General features: G+C 38.1%; 1 protein-coding gene across 2 annotated transcripts in view; it reads left to right on the top strand.

The window, feature by feature from the left end:
• Malt1 (MALT1 paracaspase) overlaps positions 1 to 21,357 on the top strand; it is a 45,927-nt gene extending 24,570 nt beyond the window's left edge. For both annotated transcript variants that reach the window (XM_057788689.1, XM_057788687.1), the window contains 8 exons: positions 1,766 to 1,969; positions 9,769 to 9,946; positions 11,091 to 11,165; positions 11,775 to 11,902; positions 14,516 to 14,665; positions 17,062 to 17,219; positions 19,312 to 19,437; positions 20,304 to 21,357. In XM_057788689.1, coding sequence (XP_057644672.1) covers positions 1,766 to 1,969; positions 9,769 to 9,946; positions 11,091 to 11,165; positions 11,775 to 11,902; positions 14,516 to 14,665; positions 17,062 to 17,219; positions 19,312 to 19,437; positions 20,304 to 20,744 — 1,460 coding nt within the window. In that variant the 3' untranslated portion in view covers positions 20,745 to 21,357. The remainder of the gene's footprint in view (positions 1 to 1,765; positions 1,970 to 9,768; positions 9,947 to 11,090; positions 11,166 to 11,774; positions 11,903 to 14,515; positions 14,666 to 17,061; positions 17,220 to 19,311; positions 19,438 to 20,303) is intronic.
• Positions 21,358 to 21,739: the final 382 nt, after the last annotated feature.

Below are 21,739 nucleotides of genomic sequence, written 5' to 3'. Positions count from 1 at the left end.
AATGTCTAGGATCCTCTAGTAAGGATATTTCTAAAGTGATTTTATTGTTCTTTATATAATCAAATAGAATTTTATTTTTTGAACCCAGGACCTCACACATGGTAAGCATGCACTCAACCACTGAGCTGTACTCTGAGCCCCATGTGTCCTTTTTCCAGTAGATGGTTTGTGTTGAAGAACTTGTGGGCGGCTCTTACAGTAAATGATTTCATAATAAATTTGTTGAATTTATCATCTAAACCCCATGATAACTTGCTTATGTACTTGCTATTTTAAAGTTTCCTTTATTCCTCTCATCTCCTTTAATTCAAATTTTACTATTCCTTTCTCTATCTGGTTTCTTTGCCACAACCATTTCCTAGAATGAGTCCTTGTCATCTTGTCTCAGCCCATCTCTACTTCTCTATTCTAAGTCCACTTCAGCTCTCCTGCCAACTAGGAACTGCTTCACAAGTAGACTGGTCAAGGTAAGACCCACCATCTTTATCAGGAAACTTTAAGAAGTTATATAATCTAAGAATTATCATTGACAAAAAAAGTTTTACAGGAGCTTTGGGCAATTATTGGTATTTTCACACTCCTACATTCTTGGACTCATGTATTCTGTAAATCATTCTTTACCGATTACCTATTACTGAATGATAGAGATGTGTCTTGAGACGTGCATCATTAGACCCTTTATGTCAGTTTTTCAATTGTCCCAGTGCATTGAAGAAATAAATAAATCCCAAGGCATATGAGGCTGCTGCTAACAGACCATGTTTTTTTCATGTGTAGAAGTCATATACTCTACAATAATGATGAAATTTGTAGTTTTAAAATAAAATTTAATAATGAAAAGCATTATGTAGTTAATATATAAACCAATAGTGTAGTTTTTAATTTTACTATGAAGTATTGTGTGTTTTCTGTAATTCTCTGTGCTCTCATTTTATGCAGCTGGCAGTGTGTAGGTCTCTTGACGCTTTGCCACCATTGTCACCCAAGACCATCAAGAAAGATGCAGTGTTGAAGTCCCTTGAGCACTAAGCTTTGCCTAACTGTTTATAACTGTTCAGGCCAGGCCACATCCCTGATTAGACTGATATTTTTTTAAGGCATAAGTACATATCATTTGCATGCCCCCACCCCAAAACACCTCTTTCTGTCTGAGCCAAGTTAAAAAAATTAAATTCAAAAAGTTCTTCAAGTAGCCTTATCCCAGGCAAACAGGAACTGTCTTAAAAAGTTAAGAAGGAGAACAGGCAAGATGAAGTTGCCCTCTGAACTGCACACACACCATTGCACATGTGTGTCCGCATTCATAAATCCTATAATAATGATGATGATGATGATAATTTTTTTTAATTTAGAGGTAGGAGGAGATAGTCCATCAACACAACTACTATAGAACAAATGTGGTCCTTGTGAAGTTCCTTCTTTTCTCTCTTTGGTCTCTCTTCTCCTAGCTCTGTAAATTCTTCATACCCCTCTTTAGGTGTTTGCTTTGTTTTACTTCCCAATTCAATGAAAGCACACTTCGGTATATATTTCATATATAACTAATAAATAGTCTTTGATTCCCAAAGAATACATATTTAGTCTTAATTTTTTGATGTTTCAGGCTGTTGTGTTCTTAGTCTCTTATGTAAAGTAATATCTCTAAAATGAAATTTAATGTCATAAGTAATCTTAAAGCAAAGTTTTCATTTTAATACTTCTATAAATTTTAATATTTATACCCTCTTTTATTTCCCTCCCACTCACCCCTTTTTTTTTCTTACAGCAAAGGACAAGGTTGCTCTTTTGATAGGAAATATGAATTACTGGGAGCACCCCAAACTTAAAGCTCCTTTGGTAGATGTGTATGAATTGACCAACTTATTAAGGCAACTAGATTTCAAAGTTGTTTCATTGTTGGATCTTACTGAATATGAGATGTGCAATGCCGTGGATGAATTTTTACTACTTTTAGACAAAGGAGTATATGGTAAGATATTTCTAATATTCATCTTTATAATTGTATACCATTCCTATTATACTCATTAAGAGTTGGAAGTCATGGGCTGGAGAGATGACTCAGCAGTTAAGAGCACTTGTTGTTCTCCCAGAGGACCTGAGTTCTATCCCCAGCACCCACATGGTGGCTCACAATCATATGTAACTACAGTCCCAGGTAATCTGAAACCTTATTTTGGCACACAAGTAGTGCACAAGCAAAACATTCATGTATATAAAAAAATAAATAAAGAGAAATCAGATAAAGGTAGGTAAACATGTTGTTGAAGGGTTTTAATATTCTTGTAAAAAAAGATAAATTTTATCTTTATTCCATATGAATAGATAATTTTCTTATTGCCTTCTGTGGTTTGTTTTTTTTTTACAGATTATTTTATTTTATGTATGAGTGCTCTATCAACTTTAGGCCAGAAGTGGGCATCAGATCTCACTATAGATGGTTGTGAGCCATCATGTGGTTGCTGGGAATCGAACTCAGGACCTCTCGAAGAACAGTCCATGCTCTTAATTGCTGAGCCATCTCTCCAGCCCCCCTGTGTTTTTTTAATATGTTAGAACAACATTTTTTTTTTGTTGTTGTTATTGCTGATTTAGTTTGTTTGTTTTTTCGAGACAGGGATTCTCTGTGTTACAACTCTGGTTATCCTGGAGATCACTTTGTAGGCCAGGTTGGCCTTGAATACACAGAGATCCACCTGTATCTGCCTCAAGTACTGGAACTACAGGCGTGTGCCACCACTGTCTGGCTTTGAGGGAGAATTTAAAAAAATAAATAAATAACACCCCTTTGAAGATTTAGCAAACTGCTGACTAAGGGATGTTGAAAAGCCTTATAATTTAAATGATCCATTCTCTCAATAATGAGGGTCACTATTGTAGTGCACATGAATAGCAAGATAGCTGCTTCAGGTTTCCATTTCTACCAGTATGCTGATTTTGAAGCAATAGTTTTCTCATGAGCATTATAAATTGATGATTAATGGATGTGTTCATCCATTTTTCTTACAAAAATGGGGAGTAGCTAGAGAGATGGCTCAGCATTTAAAAGCACATGCTGGCACTTGGGAGGCAGAGGCAGAAGCAGGCGGATCTCTGTGAGTTCGAGACCAGCCTGGTCTACAAGAGCTAGTTCCAGGACAGGCTCCAAAACCACAGAGAAACCCTGTCTCAAAAAACCGAAAAAAAAAAAAAAGGACATGCTGCCCTTCAAGAAGACCCAAGTTCAGTTCCTAGCACCCACATTGAGCAGCTCACAGCTGCCTGGAACTCCAGCTTCAGGGGAATCCTATGCCTCTGATGTTGGTAGGCACCTACACTTGTGTACATATACTCACACACAGACATATATACATACACATAATTGAAATAAGAAAAGTAGATCTTCTTTCAAAATAGGAAAGCATATTCCATGCAAATAGGCCTTTTGACAGCTGGCCTATATTTTTCATTCTAACAAGAAGTGGGTTTCAGTATGATCAGAATATATTTGAATTTGAAAATTATTTTAAATAATGAAAAATATAGTAATGATGATAAAAGAAATTATCAAAGAATAAAGGAAAAGGAATCATGACAATAGGAAGGGACCAGAGAATGCATTTTGAGAAAACTTGTCTACAAGAGTATTCACCCAGTGAACTAAGCATCCAGGTACTTTACATGCAGAGGGTGGAATCAGGCTATCAATCACTCTTTATCTGAATCACATGCCAGGCCTCTTCCACAGCTGAGACCCAAGGTGGAGCCCTCCTCCTCCCAGCATTCATTGTTGTATACTATGTGGAATGTAGCTTTAAAAATTATGACTACAGTTGATAAAATTCTCTGTAAAAAATGTTATTTTTGAGAACTTACTTTGTATGAGTCTTCCATAAATGAAAGGTTTTTTTTGTTTTGTTTTTAAAAAAAAAAAAAAATGAGCCAGGCAGTGGTGGCACACGCTTTTAATCCAAGCACTCAGGAGACAGAGGTAGGCATATCTCTGTGAGTTTGAGGCCAGCCTCTTCTTCAGAGGGAGTTCCAAGACAGCCAGGACTACTACACAGAGAAACCCTATCTTGACAAAAACTAAGAAAAAAAAGTGGATTGCTTAAGTATGTTACATAATTGATCTGTTTTTAAGGTGCCTGGGTGACTTGCATTGGGAATTGCTTCTAAAATTGTACCAGAAACAGTGAAGTGTAAGAAAAAAAGTAATAAGTATTGATTTAGGCTAAATTTAGGTTTCTGGGTTGGTAAATATCTAGAGAGTGAGAGAATTATATAAATAGTTATATGTTCAGTTACCCTTATTTTTTACTGCAGTTGTTGTCATAACTTTCCAGCTCTCTGACTATTTAATTGCCCATGTTATAAAGCAGAGAGTTGGAACTATAAAAGGATGGTTAGGAGACAAGACTTCAGCTTGGCTGACACTTTACACACATTCCCCTCTGTAACAATATCAGTTTGTGGTGTAGAATAAAGAACAATAAACAATAGAACAAAGGGCAGCTTAAGAAAGCTAGAAAAATTTAAAATCCTAATTCATGTCTTAACAGGGTGACTGCATTATATTTTGAAGTATTGTGACTACCCAAAACATCAGACACATCTACATTAAATGTAAGTGTGGTGAAGGCTTCATGGTGTAGGGCATGCCATGAAGAGACTTTTTATTTCTCTTTTGGACCATGCCTTTACCTCTCCTGGTGTCCCCAGGTGACCAGTGGTCCTTTAGGGATGAGGGGAAAGTAGAGGAGTTTCAGCATGAAGAACTTTATATACAGAAAACGAGACCAAGTTGATGCTCTCTTACTGCCCACTCATTGTAAAAGAAAAGTCACAGTAAAACAGAAAAAAGAGGTGAATCAGTCTATAGCATGTCAACAAGCAACAACCAAAAATAGAAATAATTTACATATACTTACCTTGTACTTTTGGTAGAGAAAAAAGTAACTGTATGGCAGTCTGTCCTCCTCAGCAAATGTGTTTGTGTGTTTATCACTGCTTACCGCTTACCTATGCCTTTTGTGGAAGAGAATATTAAGTGAATTTGAACAGAATATGACAAAAACCCATTTACCGTGGAGTCAGTCATTTAGTTCAGTATAAGTCAGTGGTTAAGCACTGGAATAAATTCGCCCATGTCCATGCTTTTGATTTTATCGTTCTGTAATTTTTCCAAACTGAAGGTGATCTATAAAGTGGCTAGAACTCAATTTTCAAAGCTGTTATAGGAAAAAAATTAATTACCCTCATACCTGACATACTCAAGCTGCCTGGTTTATTGTATCCATTATTATTACAGTTTTTGACATTTTATTAAATGGGCTAGAGAGTTGATTCAGTGGATGAAGTGCTTGGTGCAGAGGAATAAGGACTAGTTGGGATTCTCAGCACCCATGTAACTGACAGGCATGCATAGAAGCCTGCCTGTAATCCCAAGCAGTTGAGGGACAGAAATGGGCTCCTGGAATAAACCGGCTGACTAGCCTCTTTTGCAATCTCTGAGTTTGCGTGAGAGACAGCCTCAGTCTATATGGTAGAGAGTGATCAAGGACGGCACCCAGCATCAACTTCAGACCTCCATACACATGCACATCTCTACACAAGTGTACACACAGCCATGTAAACATGTGTGTACTCAACATACATGTACACACACACACACACACTCTAAGAATCTACTAAAGGAATTCCAACTATCCTTTAGATTAGAGATTTGGGCTAGATAGCACTTTGGGCCTTGACTAGAGAAGACCAACTCATCAGGTTTTGTGTATTAAGAGTCTTCCTAAGATTTCTTTGGGGAAAATAACAGTGGGGGGGGGGGGTTATAAACTATAATGCAGTCGACACAATGAAATATCAGTGCACTACATTAACGTTATAAGCAGCACAGTGATCAAGCTCACCTGCATCCAAAGTCTGGAGTTTGAGTGAGCGTAAACCTCTCGGTGTCTCGAGCTCCTGTGCATGTAAAAGGGGATGATGCCATTGCCTGCCTTGCTAGGAGAGTATGTGAGACCCCCCAGAGCTGGTGGGTGAGATTCTCAACAGAGTGCTCTGCAAAGTAGAATGCAAATCCACTTGAGTGGGAGAGGTTTTGTTTGATTGTTTTGCTTTGTTCTGTTTGAGACAGTTTCACTATGTAGCCTAAACTGTCCTTAAACTAAGGCTCCTCCTGTTTCAGTTTCTGTAGTACTGGGATTACAAGTATGTGCCACCACTCAAATATTTTATCTATAGCTAAAAATAAATAGCTATGCTTTTTAAAAAAATTTTTAATGCACATGCTTGGTGGCACACACTTTTAATCCTAGCATTTAGGAGGCAGAGACAATGAGATTTCTAAGTTCAAAGCCAGCCTGTGCTATATAGTGAGTTCTAGTCTAGCTATAATTACATAGTGAGACTTTGTCTCAAAAAACTAATTCAATTACATATATTTATTTAGTGTGTGTGCATTTGTATGTAGGTAGGTGTGTACCACAGTGCCAGATGATCAGGGGACAACTGGCAGGAGTCAGTTTTCTCCTACAATGTGGATCCCAGGTATCAAATTTGGGTCATCAATTTTGGTGGCAAGCACCCCTTCCCAAAGAGCCATCTCACCAGCCCCAACATGATTCTTGAAAATCATGTTGCCAAGATACAAAATTCTCTAATTATTTAATTTGCATAATTATATTTCTAACTACACTAAATAGTTGGTATTTCTTTTTTTTTTTTTGGATTTTCGAGACAGGGTTTCTCCATAGCTTTTTGGTTCCTATCCTGGAACTAGCTCTTGTAGACCAGTCTGGCCTCGAACTCACAGAGATCTGCCTGCCTCTGCCTCCCGAGTGCTGGGATTAAAGGCGTGCGCCACCACCGCCCGGCTAATAGTTGATATTTCTAAAGGTATCTATTTTTCCCCTTTCCTTGAATAATTAAGAGAATTAGCAGTAGTGGAGATGGAATTTTTAAAATATAATTATTTTTACTGGCTTACTTTACATAAAAATTATCCCCTTTGATATAATCTCATTGCAAACTCTGATACATTTTGCACATTGATTTTGGAAAGGAAGAAGCATATTTTGTAGTAAATGCCTTAATTTTAGCAGTTGCTAAGGATATGGCAACCATGTGATGGAACCACACCTGTCTTTTATGTCTCAATGGGAGCTAAGCCACTCTCAGAATTGCTGCTTCTCCATAGCTGAATCTTGTCAGAGCCAGCTGGGGCAGCACCTGGGCTTTATGAATGGATATCTAACTTGTACCAATTGTGAAAATGGCACCAGTTCTAAAAGGTCCTTCCCTGCTGGACTCTGTTGATTGTTAGTGTCAAGTGCTTACTGAGTTCCTGTTACATCTGTACAGATACAGAGGTGACAGTGTTCTGGGGGCACTGTAATAACAGAACGATGCGGGGAAAGAACAGAAAAAGACATGGTCAGTCAAGAACATTACATTACATAAGAGTCCAGACACCTCAGCCATGTGACTTGAAACAGCTGTTTAATTTTTTTTCTTCTGTGACACAACTGTCATCCCAGCCCTCAGGATGCTGAGGCAGGAGGACAGTTACAGTTTTGAGACCAGTCTGGGCTGAATGAGTTCCATTCCAGCCAAACTACAAAGTAAGACCCTGTCTCAATAACCTCGTGCTGGCAGCATTTTGAAACTGCAGCTTTTTTTTTTTTTTTTTTTTTTGCTACAGCTGACTCAGGAAAACCTCTCTTAAAGGAACTGCAGCATGCGGCCAGCAAGCAAAGCCCATGTGGGGAAAAAAAAAGTGTGTTTTTTAGTTTTTGTTTTTTAGTGTGTAGAATTCTTTTGCAAGCCCTCTCAGGTTTTAAGTGGATTTTAGTTGCCCACATGTGCACCAATTTCTTGGAAGGAGGCCACTTGTTGGTTCCCGGCAGCTATGTAGCTCAGACTCGAAATAATCACACAGAAGCCATATTATTTAAATTACTGCTTGGCCTATTAGCTCTAACTTCTTATTTGCTAACTCTTACATCTTAATTTAACCCACCTCCATTAATCTGTGCGTCACCACAAGGTCGTGGCCTACCAGCAAAGTTTCATCACGTCTGTCTCCGGCGGCAGCTTTATGACTTCTCTCTGACTCTGCCCTTCTCTCTCCCAGGATTCAGCCTAGTTTTCCCCACCTAGCTCTGCTTCCCTATAGGTCTGCTATAGGCCCAAAGCAGTTCCTTTATTAACCAATGATATTCACAGCATACAGAGGGGAATCCCACATCAGGGAAGAAAGAATGTAGATACATTTTGAACACTTGCTAAAAGTACATTCTTTAAAAGTACAGTTTAGTGGGTCAGAATATTCTCAAGTTGTGCACAGGTCATGTACTGAGTCCTCATTTTATTACTGGGAAAAGGAGAGCCATGTCCCCTTGTATGTCTCTTTAACCACCACAAGTATACTTTCAGTCTTAGGAACTTGTCAATTCTAGATGTTTTATATAATTGGAACCACTGGGACTAGAGAGATGATGGCTCAGCAGTTAAGAGCACTTGCATCTCTTGCAGAGGACCAAGTTCAGTTTCCAGTGCTCATAACAGACAGCTCATAAATGACTATGTCTCCAGATTCAGGAGATCTAATACCCTCTTCTGGACTCCATGAGCTCTAGCATTCACACAAGTGTATGTCCACACACTTTCTTGAAGAAGGACGCTTGAAAGAAATCCCATACTAGCTCCGAATTGAGAATAATAGACAGCTATTTATTTAGAAGTAGACTCACAAATCAGAATCCTCTGCTGGAACGGAGAACAGAAACTGAATTCCGCAGCCAGAAAAGAAGTGGACACGTGTTTTACATGAGGCCACGCCCTGGTGGGCAGTTAATTTAAAGGCTATTGACTGTATGATTTCCTACAGCACTTTCTTGGTTTATTTGCTATTGCTGTGATAAAATGCCATAACCAAAAGCAACTTGAGGAAGGAGGGGTTTAGTTTTGTCTTACACGTTCTGATCACAGCACATCATGAAAGGAAGTCAAGACATGAACTCCAAGTAGGAACCTGGAAGTAAGAATTAAAGCCATGGAGGAACACTGCTTCATGGCTTGCTCCCCGTGGCTTGTTCAGTTTTATTTTTTATATAACTCAGAACTAGGGCACCTAAGAGTGGAACCACCCACAGTGAGGTAGGCCCACCCACATCAATTATAATTTTAAAAAATATCCCACAGATTTCCTGAAGGTCAATCTTATGGTGAAGATATTACCACTACAAGTAAATGAGCATCCTGATGATTTCTCTTCATCTTTGTTGCCTGTCTTTTGATTACAGTCCTAGTAAGAATTAAATGGTATCTTACACAGTTTTGATTTGTTAGTGGTAAATGATGTTAAACATCTTGAATTGTGTTTGCTTATGAACCTGTTAAATATTTACCAAGGTTCTTTCCTGCATTTTAGGCTCATGAGGGGACAAATTAGGAAAGAAATCCTCACTACCTTTTTCTACTCAATAGTATACTATTAACTGGGTCTTACTTCTTTTCTTTTTTTTAATTATTTATTTAATTATTAAAGATTTCTGCCTCCTCCCCGCTACCGCCTCCCATTTCCCTCCCCCTCCCTCGGTCTTACTTCTTTAAATTAGAATATATTTCAACTTTTGATTATTGTTTGTGTCTATAATTGGGTGTTTTTTAGATACGCCTCCATCAGCCTGAAGAAAATTACATTGTTTTCTTTATTACAGTGTATATCTGTAAATGTTGAAATGCATTGAGAGTTGACATCTCTCCTTTCCCCACCCCCAGGGTTGTTATATTATGCAGGACACGGTTATGAGAACTTTGGAAACAGTTTTATGGTCCCTGTTGATGCTCCAAATCCATATAGGTCTGAAAATTGCCTGTGTGTACAAAACATACTGAAATTAATGCAAGAAAAGGAAACTGGACTCAATGTGTTCCTGTTGGATATGTGTCGGAAAAGGTAAAATTCCTAATCTCTATAAAGCTGTTGTTGGAATCAAGTATCAACCTTGACAAATGCAACCTAAGGCGATTCAGTAAGATGCTAAGAACCAGTGGGAATTGTGAGCTACTGATGGCAGACAATATAATTTCAGTATGGATATCTAATTATTTTAACTTATTTTCTGTTTGCTGTAAAAGGAGCTAAAAGGTACAAGTTACATAGTTGTACCCCAAAGCATCAGCTCTCTAGAATGCATGCATGTGTTGCTGGCAGTCACTGTTGTTATTCTCCAGAAATTAACAAGTCACACCCTTGAATTTAGAGCATGTAGTCACCAGTCTGTCTTGTATTAAAAATGCGAAAAGTATAGTTGAGTAGATTTTGAAAGTCTTAAATCTGCTTGTCTGCCTTTGTGTCTCCAATATTCCTCAGATTTTTTGCTTACCTGTCAGAATTCAATGAGGGAGTTCAGATATAACTTCATTTTTAAAGCTAACAAAAAAGCCAGTTGTGAACTAACTTTAATCCCAACACTCAGGAGGCAAAAGCAGGCAGATTTTTGTGAGTTCAAAGCCAACCTGGTCTATATAGCAAGTTTCAGGCCAGCCAGGGCTGCATAATGAGACCCTGTCTGGAAAAAAACTAAAAGCCAGGTATAGCAATATCTTAGCGATCAGTAGACTGTGAATGAGAGGATCTTGAGTTTGAAGCTAGCCCACACTACACAGCAAGATCCTAGCTTTTGGGGGGGAAAAAAAGCTAACAGCATGTGTTCCAGCTTGGCCCAGTTTTACACCTTTAGTCCAAGCTCTCAGGCAGTAGCAGCAGATGGATCTCAATGAATTCAAAGCCAGCCTAGTCTACAGAGTGAGTTCCAGAACAAGCTCCAAAGCTACAGAGAAACCCTGTCTTGAAAAACAGAGAGAGAGAGAGAGAGAGAGAGAGAGAGAGAGAGAGAAGAGAACACAAAACATAGCTGCTTACTATTTTCATAATGTAAGCGCCTAGGTTGCCTGTGATATGTATGTTGCTCTCTTAGTAAAAGAATTTGAAGTCATTTTATGTGTACTAAAAGTATTAGCATATTTTTCATTGAAGAACACTGTGTAATTTCTCATACTTGTATCTGCTCTTTTCTCCTTCCTGTACATATAAATAGAAATGACTATGATGATACCATTCCAATCTTGGATGCACTGAAAGTCACTGCCAATATTGTGTTTGGATACGCCACGTAAGAAAACTTTATATTCAGTTGTCTTTATTCTTGTATATCTGTTTTGACTGTAGATTAGAGACAGAAATATCCATGTGCATCTAGGCATAAATTTACCTTCTTGACGTGCTTGATAGACAGCTTCAGCTGTGCACTTTAGTCTCGGTACCTTTACACACTAAGCAGCAGATTCTTTCACTTTTGCCTCCAGCTCAGTTCCAGTTGGGAAGCCATTGAAGGACAGATGGAAGAGGGAAGCTTATCTGTGGGTATGGGCACTTCACTAGCAAACACTGACTTTTCTTTCTGTTGGTCTCTTTTCTGTTGGAAGTGACAGATCGTAAGCATATATATTTGTGGGATACAGGGTGCTACAGTGTACACAGCATGAACTGGTTGTATGAACCCCATTAGCATTTCAGTTTCCTTTTATACCCATTTACTTCCCCTGTCTAAGAGAAAGAAGCATTATTCCCTGACTGGCATCTCCATCCTACCCCATCTTCCCAGCCTCTGATCATCACCATTCTGCCTTTGACTCTGGTGTGTGTTCAGGATTGTCAGTTAACACCTGGTTTTGTTGTTCTGTGCCTGGCTTATTCACCTTCTTCTCTTGTTTTTTTTAAGGTGCCAAGGAGCAGAAGCTTTTGAAATCCAGCATTCTGGATTGGCAAATGGGATTTTTATGAAATTTTTAAAAGATAGATTATTAGAAGACAAGAAAATTACTGTGTTACTGGATGAAGTTGCAGAAGGTAAAATTTTACCCCAAGTAGTCCACTGAGAAAAAGCCCAGCAGTGGAGGGAAACCCACTCGGGGCTCCTTGCTCGCTAGTTATTTTATTCTCATCAATACTGTGTGAGTTCGGAATTATCATGTGGTTCAGGAGGCAGTTTTTTGGCTTAGTGCTCAGCAACTCTGATGCTAGTTCTTCTCTCTCCTTGCCGTCTTAGCGAATATTATGAGCCGTGGTGAGATAGAATTCAGTCCTCAGAACTCTGCCTTGTTATCAGCCTGCTGCTTGCTGCTGCCCAGTCTAGTTGTTGGGGGGAATTGTGCGGTGGGGAGTCTCTGCCAAGCAAGGCGTCTTCCTCTACAACTCGTCTTTCAGAAATGTGGACATCCTGTCAGGAAAAAAAAAAAAAAAACAGCCTCCTTATTTCTTTGATGAACTCAGGTTTTTCTAGGTCCTGCTTTAAGTATATGACCTTAAAGATGATCTTTCCCATTTCCTTTTGTCCCCTTCTTTGTCTGTTCATACAGTGCTATAACTCATGACAATTCCAAATCTGTACCTCTTAAATAAATATGTGGGTTACAGTGTGGTTGAATTTGTTGTTTTGTTGGTTTTTGAATTTGGTGTTTTTGTTTTATGAGACAGGGACTTACTATGTAGCCCAGACTGGGCTCTACCTCACAATCCTTTTTTAATTTATTTTTTTAGTTAATTTTGTTTATATGTATAATTGTTTTGTCTGCATGTATGTCTATGCACCACGTACATGTCTAGACCCTGAGAAGGATAGAAGAAGGCATTGGATCCCCTGACTGGAGTTATAGACGGTTGTGAGTTCCCATGTAGGTGCTGGGAGTCAAACCTGGGTCCTCTGCAAAAGCAGCCAACTGCTAAGCCATCTCTCCAGCCCCTGTCTCAGACTATTAAGTACTGTGCTTTGCAGTATATTTTTTGAAATGAGCTTTTGTAAACCACATCAAAAAGAAGGTACACCCTTTGCAAGCCCTAAAAACTTAAAATTTCACAGCTCTTACAGAATTGACAGGTTATGTTTAGTTGTTTTTTGAGTCTTTGCTTTGCTTTTTAAGATAGTGTTTCACTCTGTGACCTCAAATGCTCAAGCATTGCTCCTGCCTTAGTCTGCCGAGGACAGGTAGTACAGGCATAGGCCACCACACAACTCAGATGTAGCACATTGAAAATAAAATATTTTGTTAATAGCTGTTGATCACTTTTTTTTTTTTTAGGTGAGAACACATACACAAAAACCATGTGACATCATCACTTAACATTAACTTGCCAAGACTTTAGACTTTGCCCTGCCTGCTTCAGCTGGAGAAGTTCTGCTTTTATCTGTTTTACATACTGAGTTTCCTCTTAAGCTTTCATATGAAAACACTCTGCTTCTTCAAATTTAAAGCCCTTGGATTTACTTCAGTTATCTTCAAACTGAAGAGTCTGGTGCTGCCCCAGACTCTCTTTGGATGTTTAAACTTTCTTTCTTTTGTGGGAAGTAGGTAGCCCTAGCCATCCTGGAACAGCAGTTGTATTGATCAACCACAGCCTCCCAAGTGTTTGTAGGAGGGGCATGAGCCAACATGCTCTGGCCAGTTGCGTTTTTAAAGTATAATTTAAAGCTGGAGGTGGAGCCTTTTGGTAGAGTACTTGCCCAAAGTATATTTTAACTATTTTAAAACTTAATAAAAATCACATGCTTGTTTACCTATGATGTTCATCGAGTTGTTTTTTGCTTAGAGTATATTTGAACGTCTTACAAACTTCTTAAGTTTTACTGTTCTTTCAGAGCTGGCATGCCTCCATAATTAAGATTGCCCATACAAGAATAGACTGGAATAAAACATGTAGTTCAGTGGTAGACATACTGTTCATTCCATGGGCAGCAGCCAACCAACTGTACACAATAAGTACAATTTAATAAAATAGTAGTTAAATGTAGCATGATAGTCCTAGTTTTATTTCCCCTCGCTGTGATAAAATATCCTAACAAAATCAAGAGAGAAAGGGTTGGTTTGTCATCCAGGTTACATCCATCATTACAAGGAGGTCCAGGTGGTGGTGGTAGGGACTTGACCAGCCAGTCACATTTCATCCACAGTCAACAAGAAAAGGCTGTGTTTTAATGCATGCACTCTGTGGCTCACTACCTCCACTCGTACAGTAAGGATCCCCTGCCCAGAGAATGAATTTGAGGTCAGCACATGCAACATGAGACCCTTTCTCAAAAAACTCATAATTGTTAATTAGGAAATATGCTTTTAGGTCAGTATTTTTATGTTTGCTCACTGGTTCATCCCCAGCATTTTGAACTATGCTCAGTACATGGTAGGTACTGAGTAAATATTTGTTAACAGATGGTATTGGGAATATAACCTGACTTACTAAGAAAAGCTTAACCTTAAGTTTTTATTTTTTGAGACATGATTTTTCTATATTAGCTAGCTCTGCTGGAGTTTGCTACATAGATCAGGCTAGCCTTAAGTCACAAAGATCCTCCTGCCTCTGCCTCCTAAGTGCCAAGATTAAAGGTGTTCTCCACCATGCCTGACCTGAATATTTTAGACATAACAAAAGGATCGGTCTTTAAAAAATGTTTATTTTCTTATCTTTCAGATATGGGTAAATGTCACCTTACCAAAGGCAAACAAGCTCTAGAAATTCGAAGCAGCTTGTCTGAAAAGAGAGCACTTACTGATCCAATCCAGGGGACAGCTTGCTCTGCAGAGTCTCTAGTGCGGAATCTACAGTGGGCCAAGGCTCATGGTATGGTAATGTGTTTCCTATGAGAGCTGTTGGAAATTTACTTTTTATCTTGTTTTTTGTTTGTTTATTTTGCTTTGCTTTTTAGACAGGGTTCCAGTTTGTAGATCTGCCTGACCTAGAACTCACTGTTATAGACCAGGCAGGCCTCAAACTCAGAGACCCACTTACCTCTGTTTTTCAGGTGCTGAGATTAAAGGCATGTGCCACCATACCCAGGCATAAATTTATTTTTAAAATAATACATCTTTTTTATTCTAACAGGTTTTCCCCCAAGTTTTACAATAAAATTGGGGTGGTGTGTGCCTGTAATCCCAGCACTTAGAAGGCTGAGGCAGAAAAATCATGAGTTTTTGGCCAGTCTACATACAAAAGAACGCATGTTCACCTTGTAGGCAAGTCTAAAACTAATCTTTCAGTTGTATATGGTACACTGGTTTATGCTAGCAATACCAAGTTGTTTAGTTTATTATTTTACTATTATTGAAAAAAAAATTTTTTTTTTTTTGTCTTTTGAGAAAGGCCTCATCATGTAACCTAGGCTGACCTAGAACTCTAAAACTTAAATAATCATATTTGATTCTTCTGTTCCGAAAGTAAGTTAAACTTTTATTTATGTGGAATGCAGGCAAGTCTTTAGCTTCTCCATAGTGTGACTTTTGAAATGAGCGGCTGTCAGGAGCCAGGCAGGTCTGTGTTCTACTATGCGCTCAACTTGTCTAGAATTAAGAAACAGCTGCTGTCTCATAGGGTTGTAGATATTAACTGCACGTTCACCTATGTAAACTACATGGTTCATGGCTATTACTGTCAAGCTATCTGTGACACTTCATTGGTAGGTGGAGTGGCAAAGGCAAGAAAAAGAAGATGCAGAGGAAAATCATATCTGTACCTTAGTGACCTTCTGGTAGTTTTATATGGTGTAGTTAAAAATTTGAGCTTAAATTAATGCCTGAAGGAAAGGATTTTTCTGTGAAATTTTCCAGGTGTCTTCTCTGAGTCTTTTATCATAGAAAAGATAGAAAACTAATGTATTTCTTGAACTTCTGTTTTAAAAATATTTATAATATTTTGTTCTCTTAAATTGTAGTTTTTGGCAAATTAGCATGTTAGAGCACATTAAGGGGTAAAGTGCTATAAATATATCATCTTCTAGATGATTGCACAAATAATTAAAATTAAATGTCTTTTCCATATATACATTTATATAAATATGTGTGTGAACAACATTTTGTGTGTATATGTGTGTGTGTGTGTGTGTACAACACAAACAAAATTATATTTGGTAAAGATGAACATTAAGGGATAGGGTTTAGCTTAGTAGTTAAGTATTTGCCTGGCATACGTGAGTCCTCAGGTTAGGGTCCCAGCACCATACCACAAAATTAAAATTAAATAAACTCAACAGAAAACAAAACCTTTCATGAGATAATATCTAACTGGGAGTGATGATTTACTCCTCTAATCTCAGTTCTTGCAAACCTGAGACAGGAGAATTGAAAGTTAAAACTAGACTAGGCTAGTTAGTGAGTTCCAGGTCAGTCTGGGCTACCCAGAACCTATCTATCACCACCCTGTCTCAAAAACCAGAAGGAAAGAGAGAGATACTTAAAATCATTTATTTCATTTTTTAATCCCACACACTCAAAAAATAACCCTGTTTTAGTGAAACTAGTATATTTCATATCAATTAACAGTATGATCCATGTGTAGGAACCCTCTAATAGCTACCTCCAACAATCTGAAGCATTAAATATATGAAATATTGGCTAATAGAAAAATATCAAGCTGGGCAGTGGTGGTGCACACCTTTAATTTCAGCACTCAGGGGTGGAGGCAGATGGGTCTGTGTGAGTTCAAGGTCGCCTGGTCAACAGAGCTTGTTCCATTACAGCCAGGGCTATACAAAAAAACCCTGTCTTGAAAAAAAGAAAAAGAAAAATATCAAAACCCAAAAATACTGTAGATATCCAGGAGTGGCTGAGTGACTAGTTAACAAATTATCAAAGCCACTTGGTGACAATACATTTTATAAAATTCTTGTTTGGGTATGAGGTTTTAGCTTGATAATAGACAGCTTACCTAAAACACACAAAACCCTGAACTTTATCCTTCACACCATACCACACCACACACACAAGTTCTTATCGTAAATACTGAGTCATCAATAAAAATCTATGTATATTTTTATTATCTCTAGAAAAAAAACTATATAGATTGCAAAAATTTGGGTTTTGGTCTAATTGTGTGTATATATTTCACCAGTAACATTACATAATGTTTTTAAGCAAATGGTCCAATCATATACTTCCCCATGTTTTATTTGCTCTCCATCAGAAAATTTACCAAGCACTCTTTAAATAATATTATTCTATGTTGTTTCTGCTGTTCTTTTCCAGAGCTTCCAGAAAGTATGTGCCTTAAATTTCAATGTGGTGTTCATATTCAATTAGGATTTGCCGCAGAGTTCTCGAATGTCATGATAATCTACACAAGTATAATCCACAAACCACCTGAGATAATAATGTGTGATGCCTATGTTACCGATTTCCCACTTGTAAGTCTCGTTTCTTTTATTTAAAATAGAGTGATAGGTTTTTATTTATTTGTAAGTCTCTTTCCTTTTATTTAAAATAGAGTGATAGGTTCTTATTTATTAAAGACTATGTATATATATACATATATATATATGTGTATATATATATATATATATATATATATATATATATATATATACATGGCCTCATCTCAAAGTTTATATATAAAGGGATAAAGTGCTTACATCACATGTGTAAGACCCTGTGTTCTAGCCCTAGCCCCCCCCCAAAAGTCACTTAAATAATAAACTTTTAAAACCATAAGATACACCGTGCCATGGTAGCATATGCCTTTAATCCCAGAACTCAGGAGGCAGAGGCAGGCAGATCTCTGTGAATTTGAGGCCAGCCTGATCTACAAGAGCTAGTTCCAGGACAAGCTCCAAAGCTACAGATAAAACCCTGTCTCAAATAAATAAATAAAACCATAAGATTTAATGATAAGTGTAAAGGAAGTACATGTTCTTATGCATGCTTACTTGTGCAACACTGGTTATAGTATTTAATAACTGCCACAATACCTTAAATTTGTCAAATTCAGAAGTGTCTAAAGTTCACTCAGGAAGGATGTCTGCAGTATCTTATCCTCTAAGTAGAATTTTAAATGTGAGAAGAATGAAATATTACATATACAAAGTGTGTGTGTATTAATGTCATGAGTAACTTTATTTACTTATTATTAATTTTTATTTATTTTTGTTTTTTCAAGGCAGGGTTTCTCTGAGTAGTAGCTCTGTCTGTCCTGGAACTCACTTTGTTCTGCCTCCCAAGTGCTGGAATTAAAGGCATGAACTACCACCACCCTGCTGAGTAACTTTATTTTAAAAACTTGTGTATAGTATAAGTTTTTATTACAACATAAAATTCACTGCTGGAACTGGAGAGATAGCTCAAAGTATGGGCACTTGATGCTCTTGCATAGGACCAGGGTTCAGCACCCACATTAGCTACCTCACAACCACCTGTAACTCTTGTTCCAGGGCATCCAACATCCTCTGACCTCCACAGGTATCCTTATGCCTGTGATACACATATACTCAGCCAGGCACATATACATTTACATAAATAAAAAATAAATAAACATTGAAGAAAAAAGACTGATTTGTGAAGCTCTGATAGCCATAAGAAGAACAGAAATCTGTTCTTTCCAAACATTTAGTTCTGATATCACTTTGGACTAGTTTTTCAAAAACAATATATAAGCTAAGCAGTGGTGACACATGCCTTTAATCCCAGCACTCGGGAGGCAGGGACAGGCAGAGCCAGCCTGATCTACAGAGCAAGTTCCAGGACTGACACCAAAGCTATGTAGAAACCAGAAACCCTGTCTCAGGAGAAAAAAAGAAAAGAAAAAAAAAACAATAATAGCTATTTTCTTCCCTATGTACATGTAAGCAAAGACTAGGGAAAAAAGAAATTCCTACTATCATTGTTGTTACATATAGAGACTTCATGAAGGACATAGCTTCATATGAGAACAAATTATGTAGCATGGACTGCAGTCACAGCTACAGGGTCGTCCTCCCTGGGGCCAGAGAAGACCACGGGCTTTCCCTGTGGAGGAGCAGAACACCTCCTGTCCTCCACTTGTGGGTAGCTCTGAAAGAAGAAAAGGAGAGGAGCTAGTTTTTATCTTGCTCATTTATTCTTTCTAAATATTTTAAGCATCCGAATCTCCCTGCACCTTCCCAGAATGATAATAAAGACAGAACTGAGGAGTCAAATAATAGCACTGGAAAGGAAACTGGAATAGGTTACAGAGTGTTTCAGGGAGTAGTTTAGAAGGCAACTATCTGTTCAGAAGTAACTTTAAATGTTTTTAATGTAGCTACTTTTTAATTGTATAGAAGCCAGAATTCCTATGGCAACTTGCAACCTTAGAAGATTGTTTTCATGTTTCTTTAGTCCTGGGTAAGGGATTACCTATTCAAACCAGTGCTCTTGAGAGAACAGTATCTATGGAGATATTTTATGTTATAGACAATATTATGACTTCCTTGATGGCATCATTGATATTCACTTATTTTGTGTGTGTTTGTGTGTTTTTTGTAGGACCTAGATATTGATCCAAAACATGCAAATAAAGGGACTCCTGAAGAAACTGGCAGCTATTTAGTGTCAAAAGAGCTCCCCAAGCATTGCCTCTATACTAGACTCAGTTCACTACAAAAATTGAAGGTTACTGCTTTTCCTGTTTATAGCAACTAAGGAAAAACTGTGGAACTAAAGCTGATTGTGGCATAATCCATAGATGAGTTGCTTCATTTGATATTAAATTGGAACAACAATAACCAATTTACCGTGGGTCTTCTCTCTGATACTTTTGGCATTAAATTCTATCTCTGATACTTGCCTAGGGACCTCTCTGTCTTCTATGCTGTTGAGAAGTTAGGGCATGATTTCTTTATTGTCGCTTTCTACAAACATACAAATTAAAATAGGAATTGCTTTTTAATCTATGTCTTGTTGACTGACAAATGAGAAACTGGTTCTGTCCAGTTAAGCTTTCTAATGTAAGCATATCCTTGCAAAAAAAAAAAAATCTTCATTTTTTCCTTGGCCATATGATTACAGTGATTATATGATTAGGAACACTTGTTAGGAATACAACAGACTATTATTATTTGTTCATATCTAGTCTATATCAACTCTCCTCCCATTTTCTGATTGAGTTACTGTCTAGTAATACATTAAAACAGCTTAGGCCTTTCATGTTCTTATGAAATAGGTAGGTTCATATTAAAGGACCCTATTTCTAGTTATGGGGAAGGATGAGATCCCAGTGCCTCACTGCTTAGAGATGCCTTTCACAGTGCATCAGAAATGGAACTTGTTGTAACTTACAAATTATGTGACTTACTTTAGTAAGATCTGGAGTTTCATTAAACAGATAAATGTTGAACGAGACAGCCTGCCTGTTGGCTTTAGGAGTGTTGGAAAGGAACCCCAGAGAGGGAGCTGAGTGGGGCTTCGTTGTGGGGTAGGGAGTGGTACTTTAAGGTTTCCACAGTTAATAAACATGGTAAATCTCTTTTCATTTTTAGGAACACCTGATCTTCACAGTATGTTTGTCATATCAGTATTCAGGACTGGAGGACACTGTGGAGGAGAAGCAGGAAGTGAATGTTGGGAAGCCTCTTATTGCCAAGTTAGACATGCATCGAGGATTGGGCAGGAAGACTTGCTTCCAAGCTTGCCGTATGCCTGATGAGCCTTATCACAGCTCCACACCTACCACAGGGGGAGCAGGCCATTTTCATTCGTCTCAGGACTCGTTCCATGGTGTGTACCATTCACATCTTGGTAACTCAGACAGTGATATGCCACCAGACAGGTGTCACTGCAGCCGGACTCCACATGCCTTTATTTCAGGTTATCCCACCCACCAGTACTCCTGCCAGCTTGGTAGGAGTAATGTGCCAGTAGAGACAACCGATGAAGTACCATTCAGTTTCTCTGACAGGCTTAGGATTTCTGAAAACTGACCTTCATGTGTTTGAAAATTAGAATAATTACAGTGCTTTCACATGAAATAGCACTTTTATAAAATGAGGTAAAAAAGCAAACATATGTATAGAAGGAAAACTGGCAACAACTGTCTATAGTAGGCTCTCAAGAGTGGGAGGTACTAGAATTACATTATTTAAGTTGGGTGGTGGTAGCAACACACTTTTAATCCGAGCACTCAGGAGGCAGGGGCAGATGGATCTGAGTTTGAGGCCAGCCTGGTCTACAAAGTAGAAACCTTGTCTTTAAAAACCAAAAAAAGAAAAAAAATTACATTATTTAATCAGACTATATATCTTGCTTTTGTCTCGTTTTAAGAGTTTGTGAATTAATTTGTTCTATAAGAGTGAAATATGAGGCCTGTAAATATAGCTCAATGATACAGTACTCAACTAATATGTGGAAGGCCCTGGGATTGATCATTACTGGAGGGGAAAATAAATTATTTGAGTGTATAAGTATGTATACCAAATATTTTCATTTTGACTACTCAGAAAAGCAGTATTAATGGCATTGCTATAGAGTGAGTTATTGTTGGCACCAGAAAAGAACCCTTTTTCTTTTTCAAAGTTATTATATGTGTACATGTGTGCGCCTGAATGTATAATGTGCCCATGGAGACTAGAAAAGGGCATCAGATCCTCAGAACTAGAATTACAGACAGGTGCAAACCACTCACAGTGAACGCTGGGAACCACCTGTGTCCTCAGCAAGAATAGCAAGTGCTCCCCTGGCAGTGGTGGTGCACACCTTTAATCCCAGCACTCGGGAGGCAGAGGCAGGCCTGGTCTGCAAATCAAGTTCCAGGACATCTAGTGCTACACAGAGAAACCCTGTCTCAAAAAAAAAAAAAAAAAATTTAAAAAAAAAAAATAAAAGAAGAATAGCAAATGCTCTTAACCACCGAGCCATTGCTCCACCCCCAGCAAGAACCTTTTCAATCACCAGACTTAACAACTTCAATTTATCAATG

The sequence above is a fragment of the Chionomys nivalis genome, chromosome 14 (assembly GCF_950005125.1).
Source record: "Chionomys nivalis chromosome 14, mChiNiv1.1, whole genome shotgun sequence".
NCBI lineage: Eukaryota > Metazoa > Chordata > Mammalia > Rodentia > Cricetidae > Chionomys > Chionomys nivalis.
The sequence above is the reverse complement of the archived record's forward strand: the minus strand, read 5'-3'. Positions and strand labels throughout refer to the sequence as shown.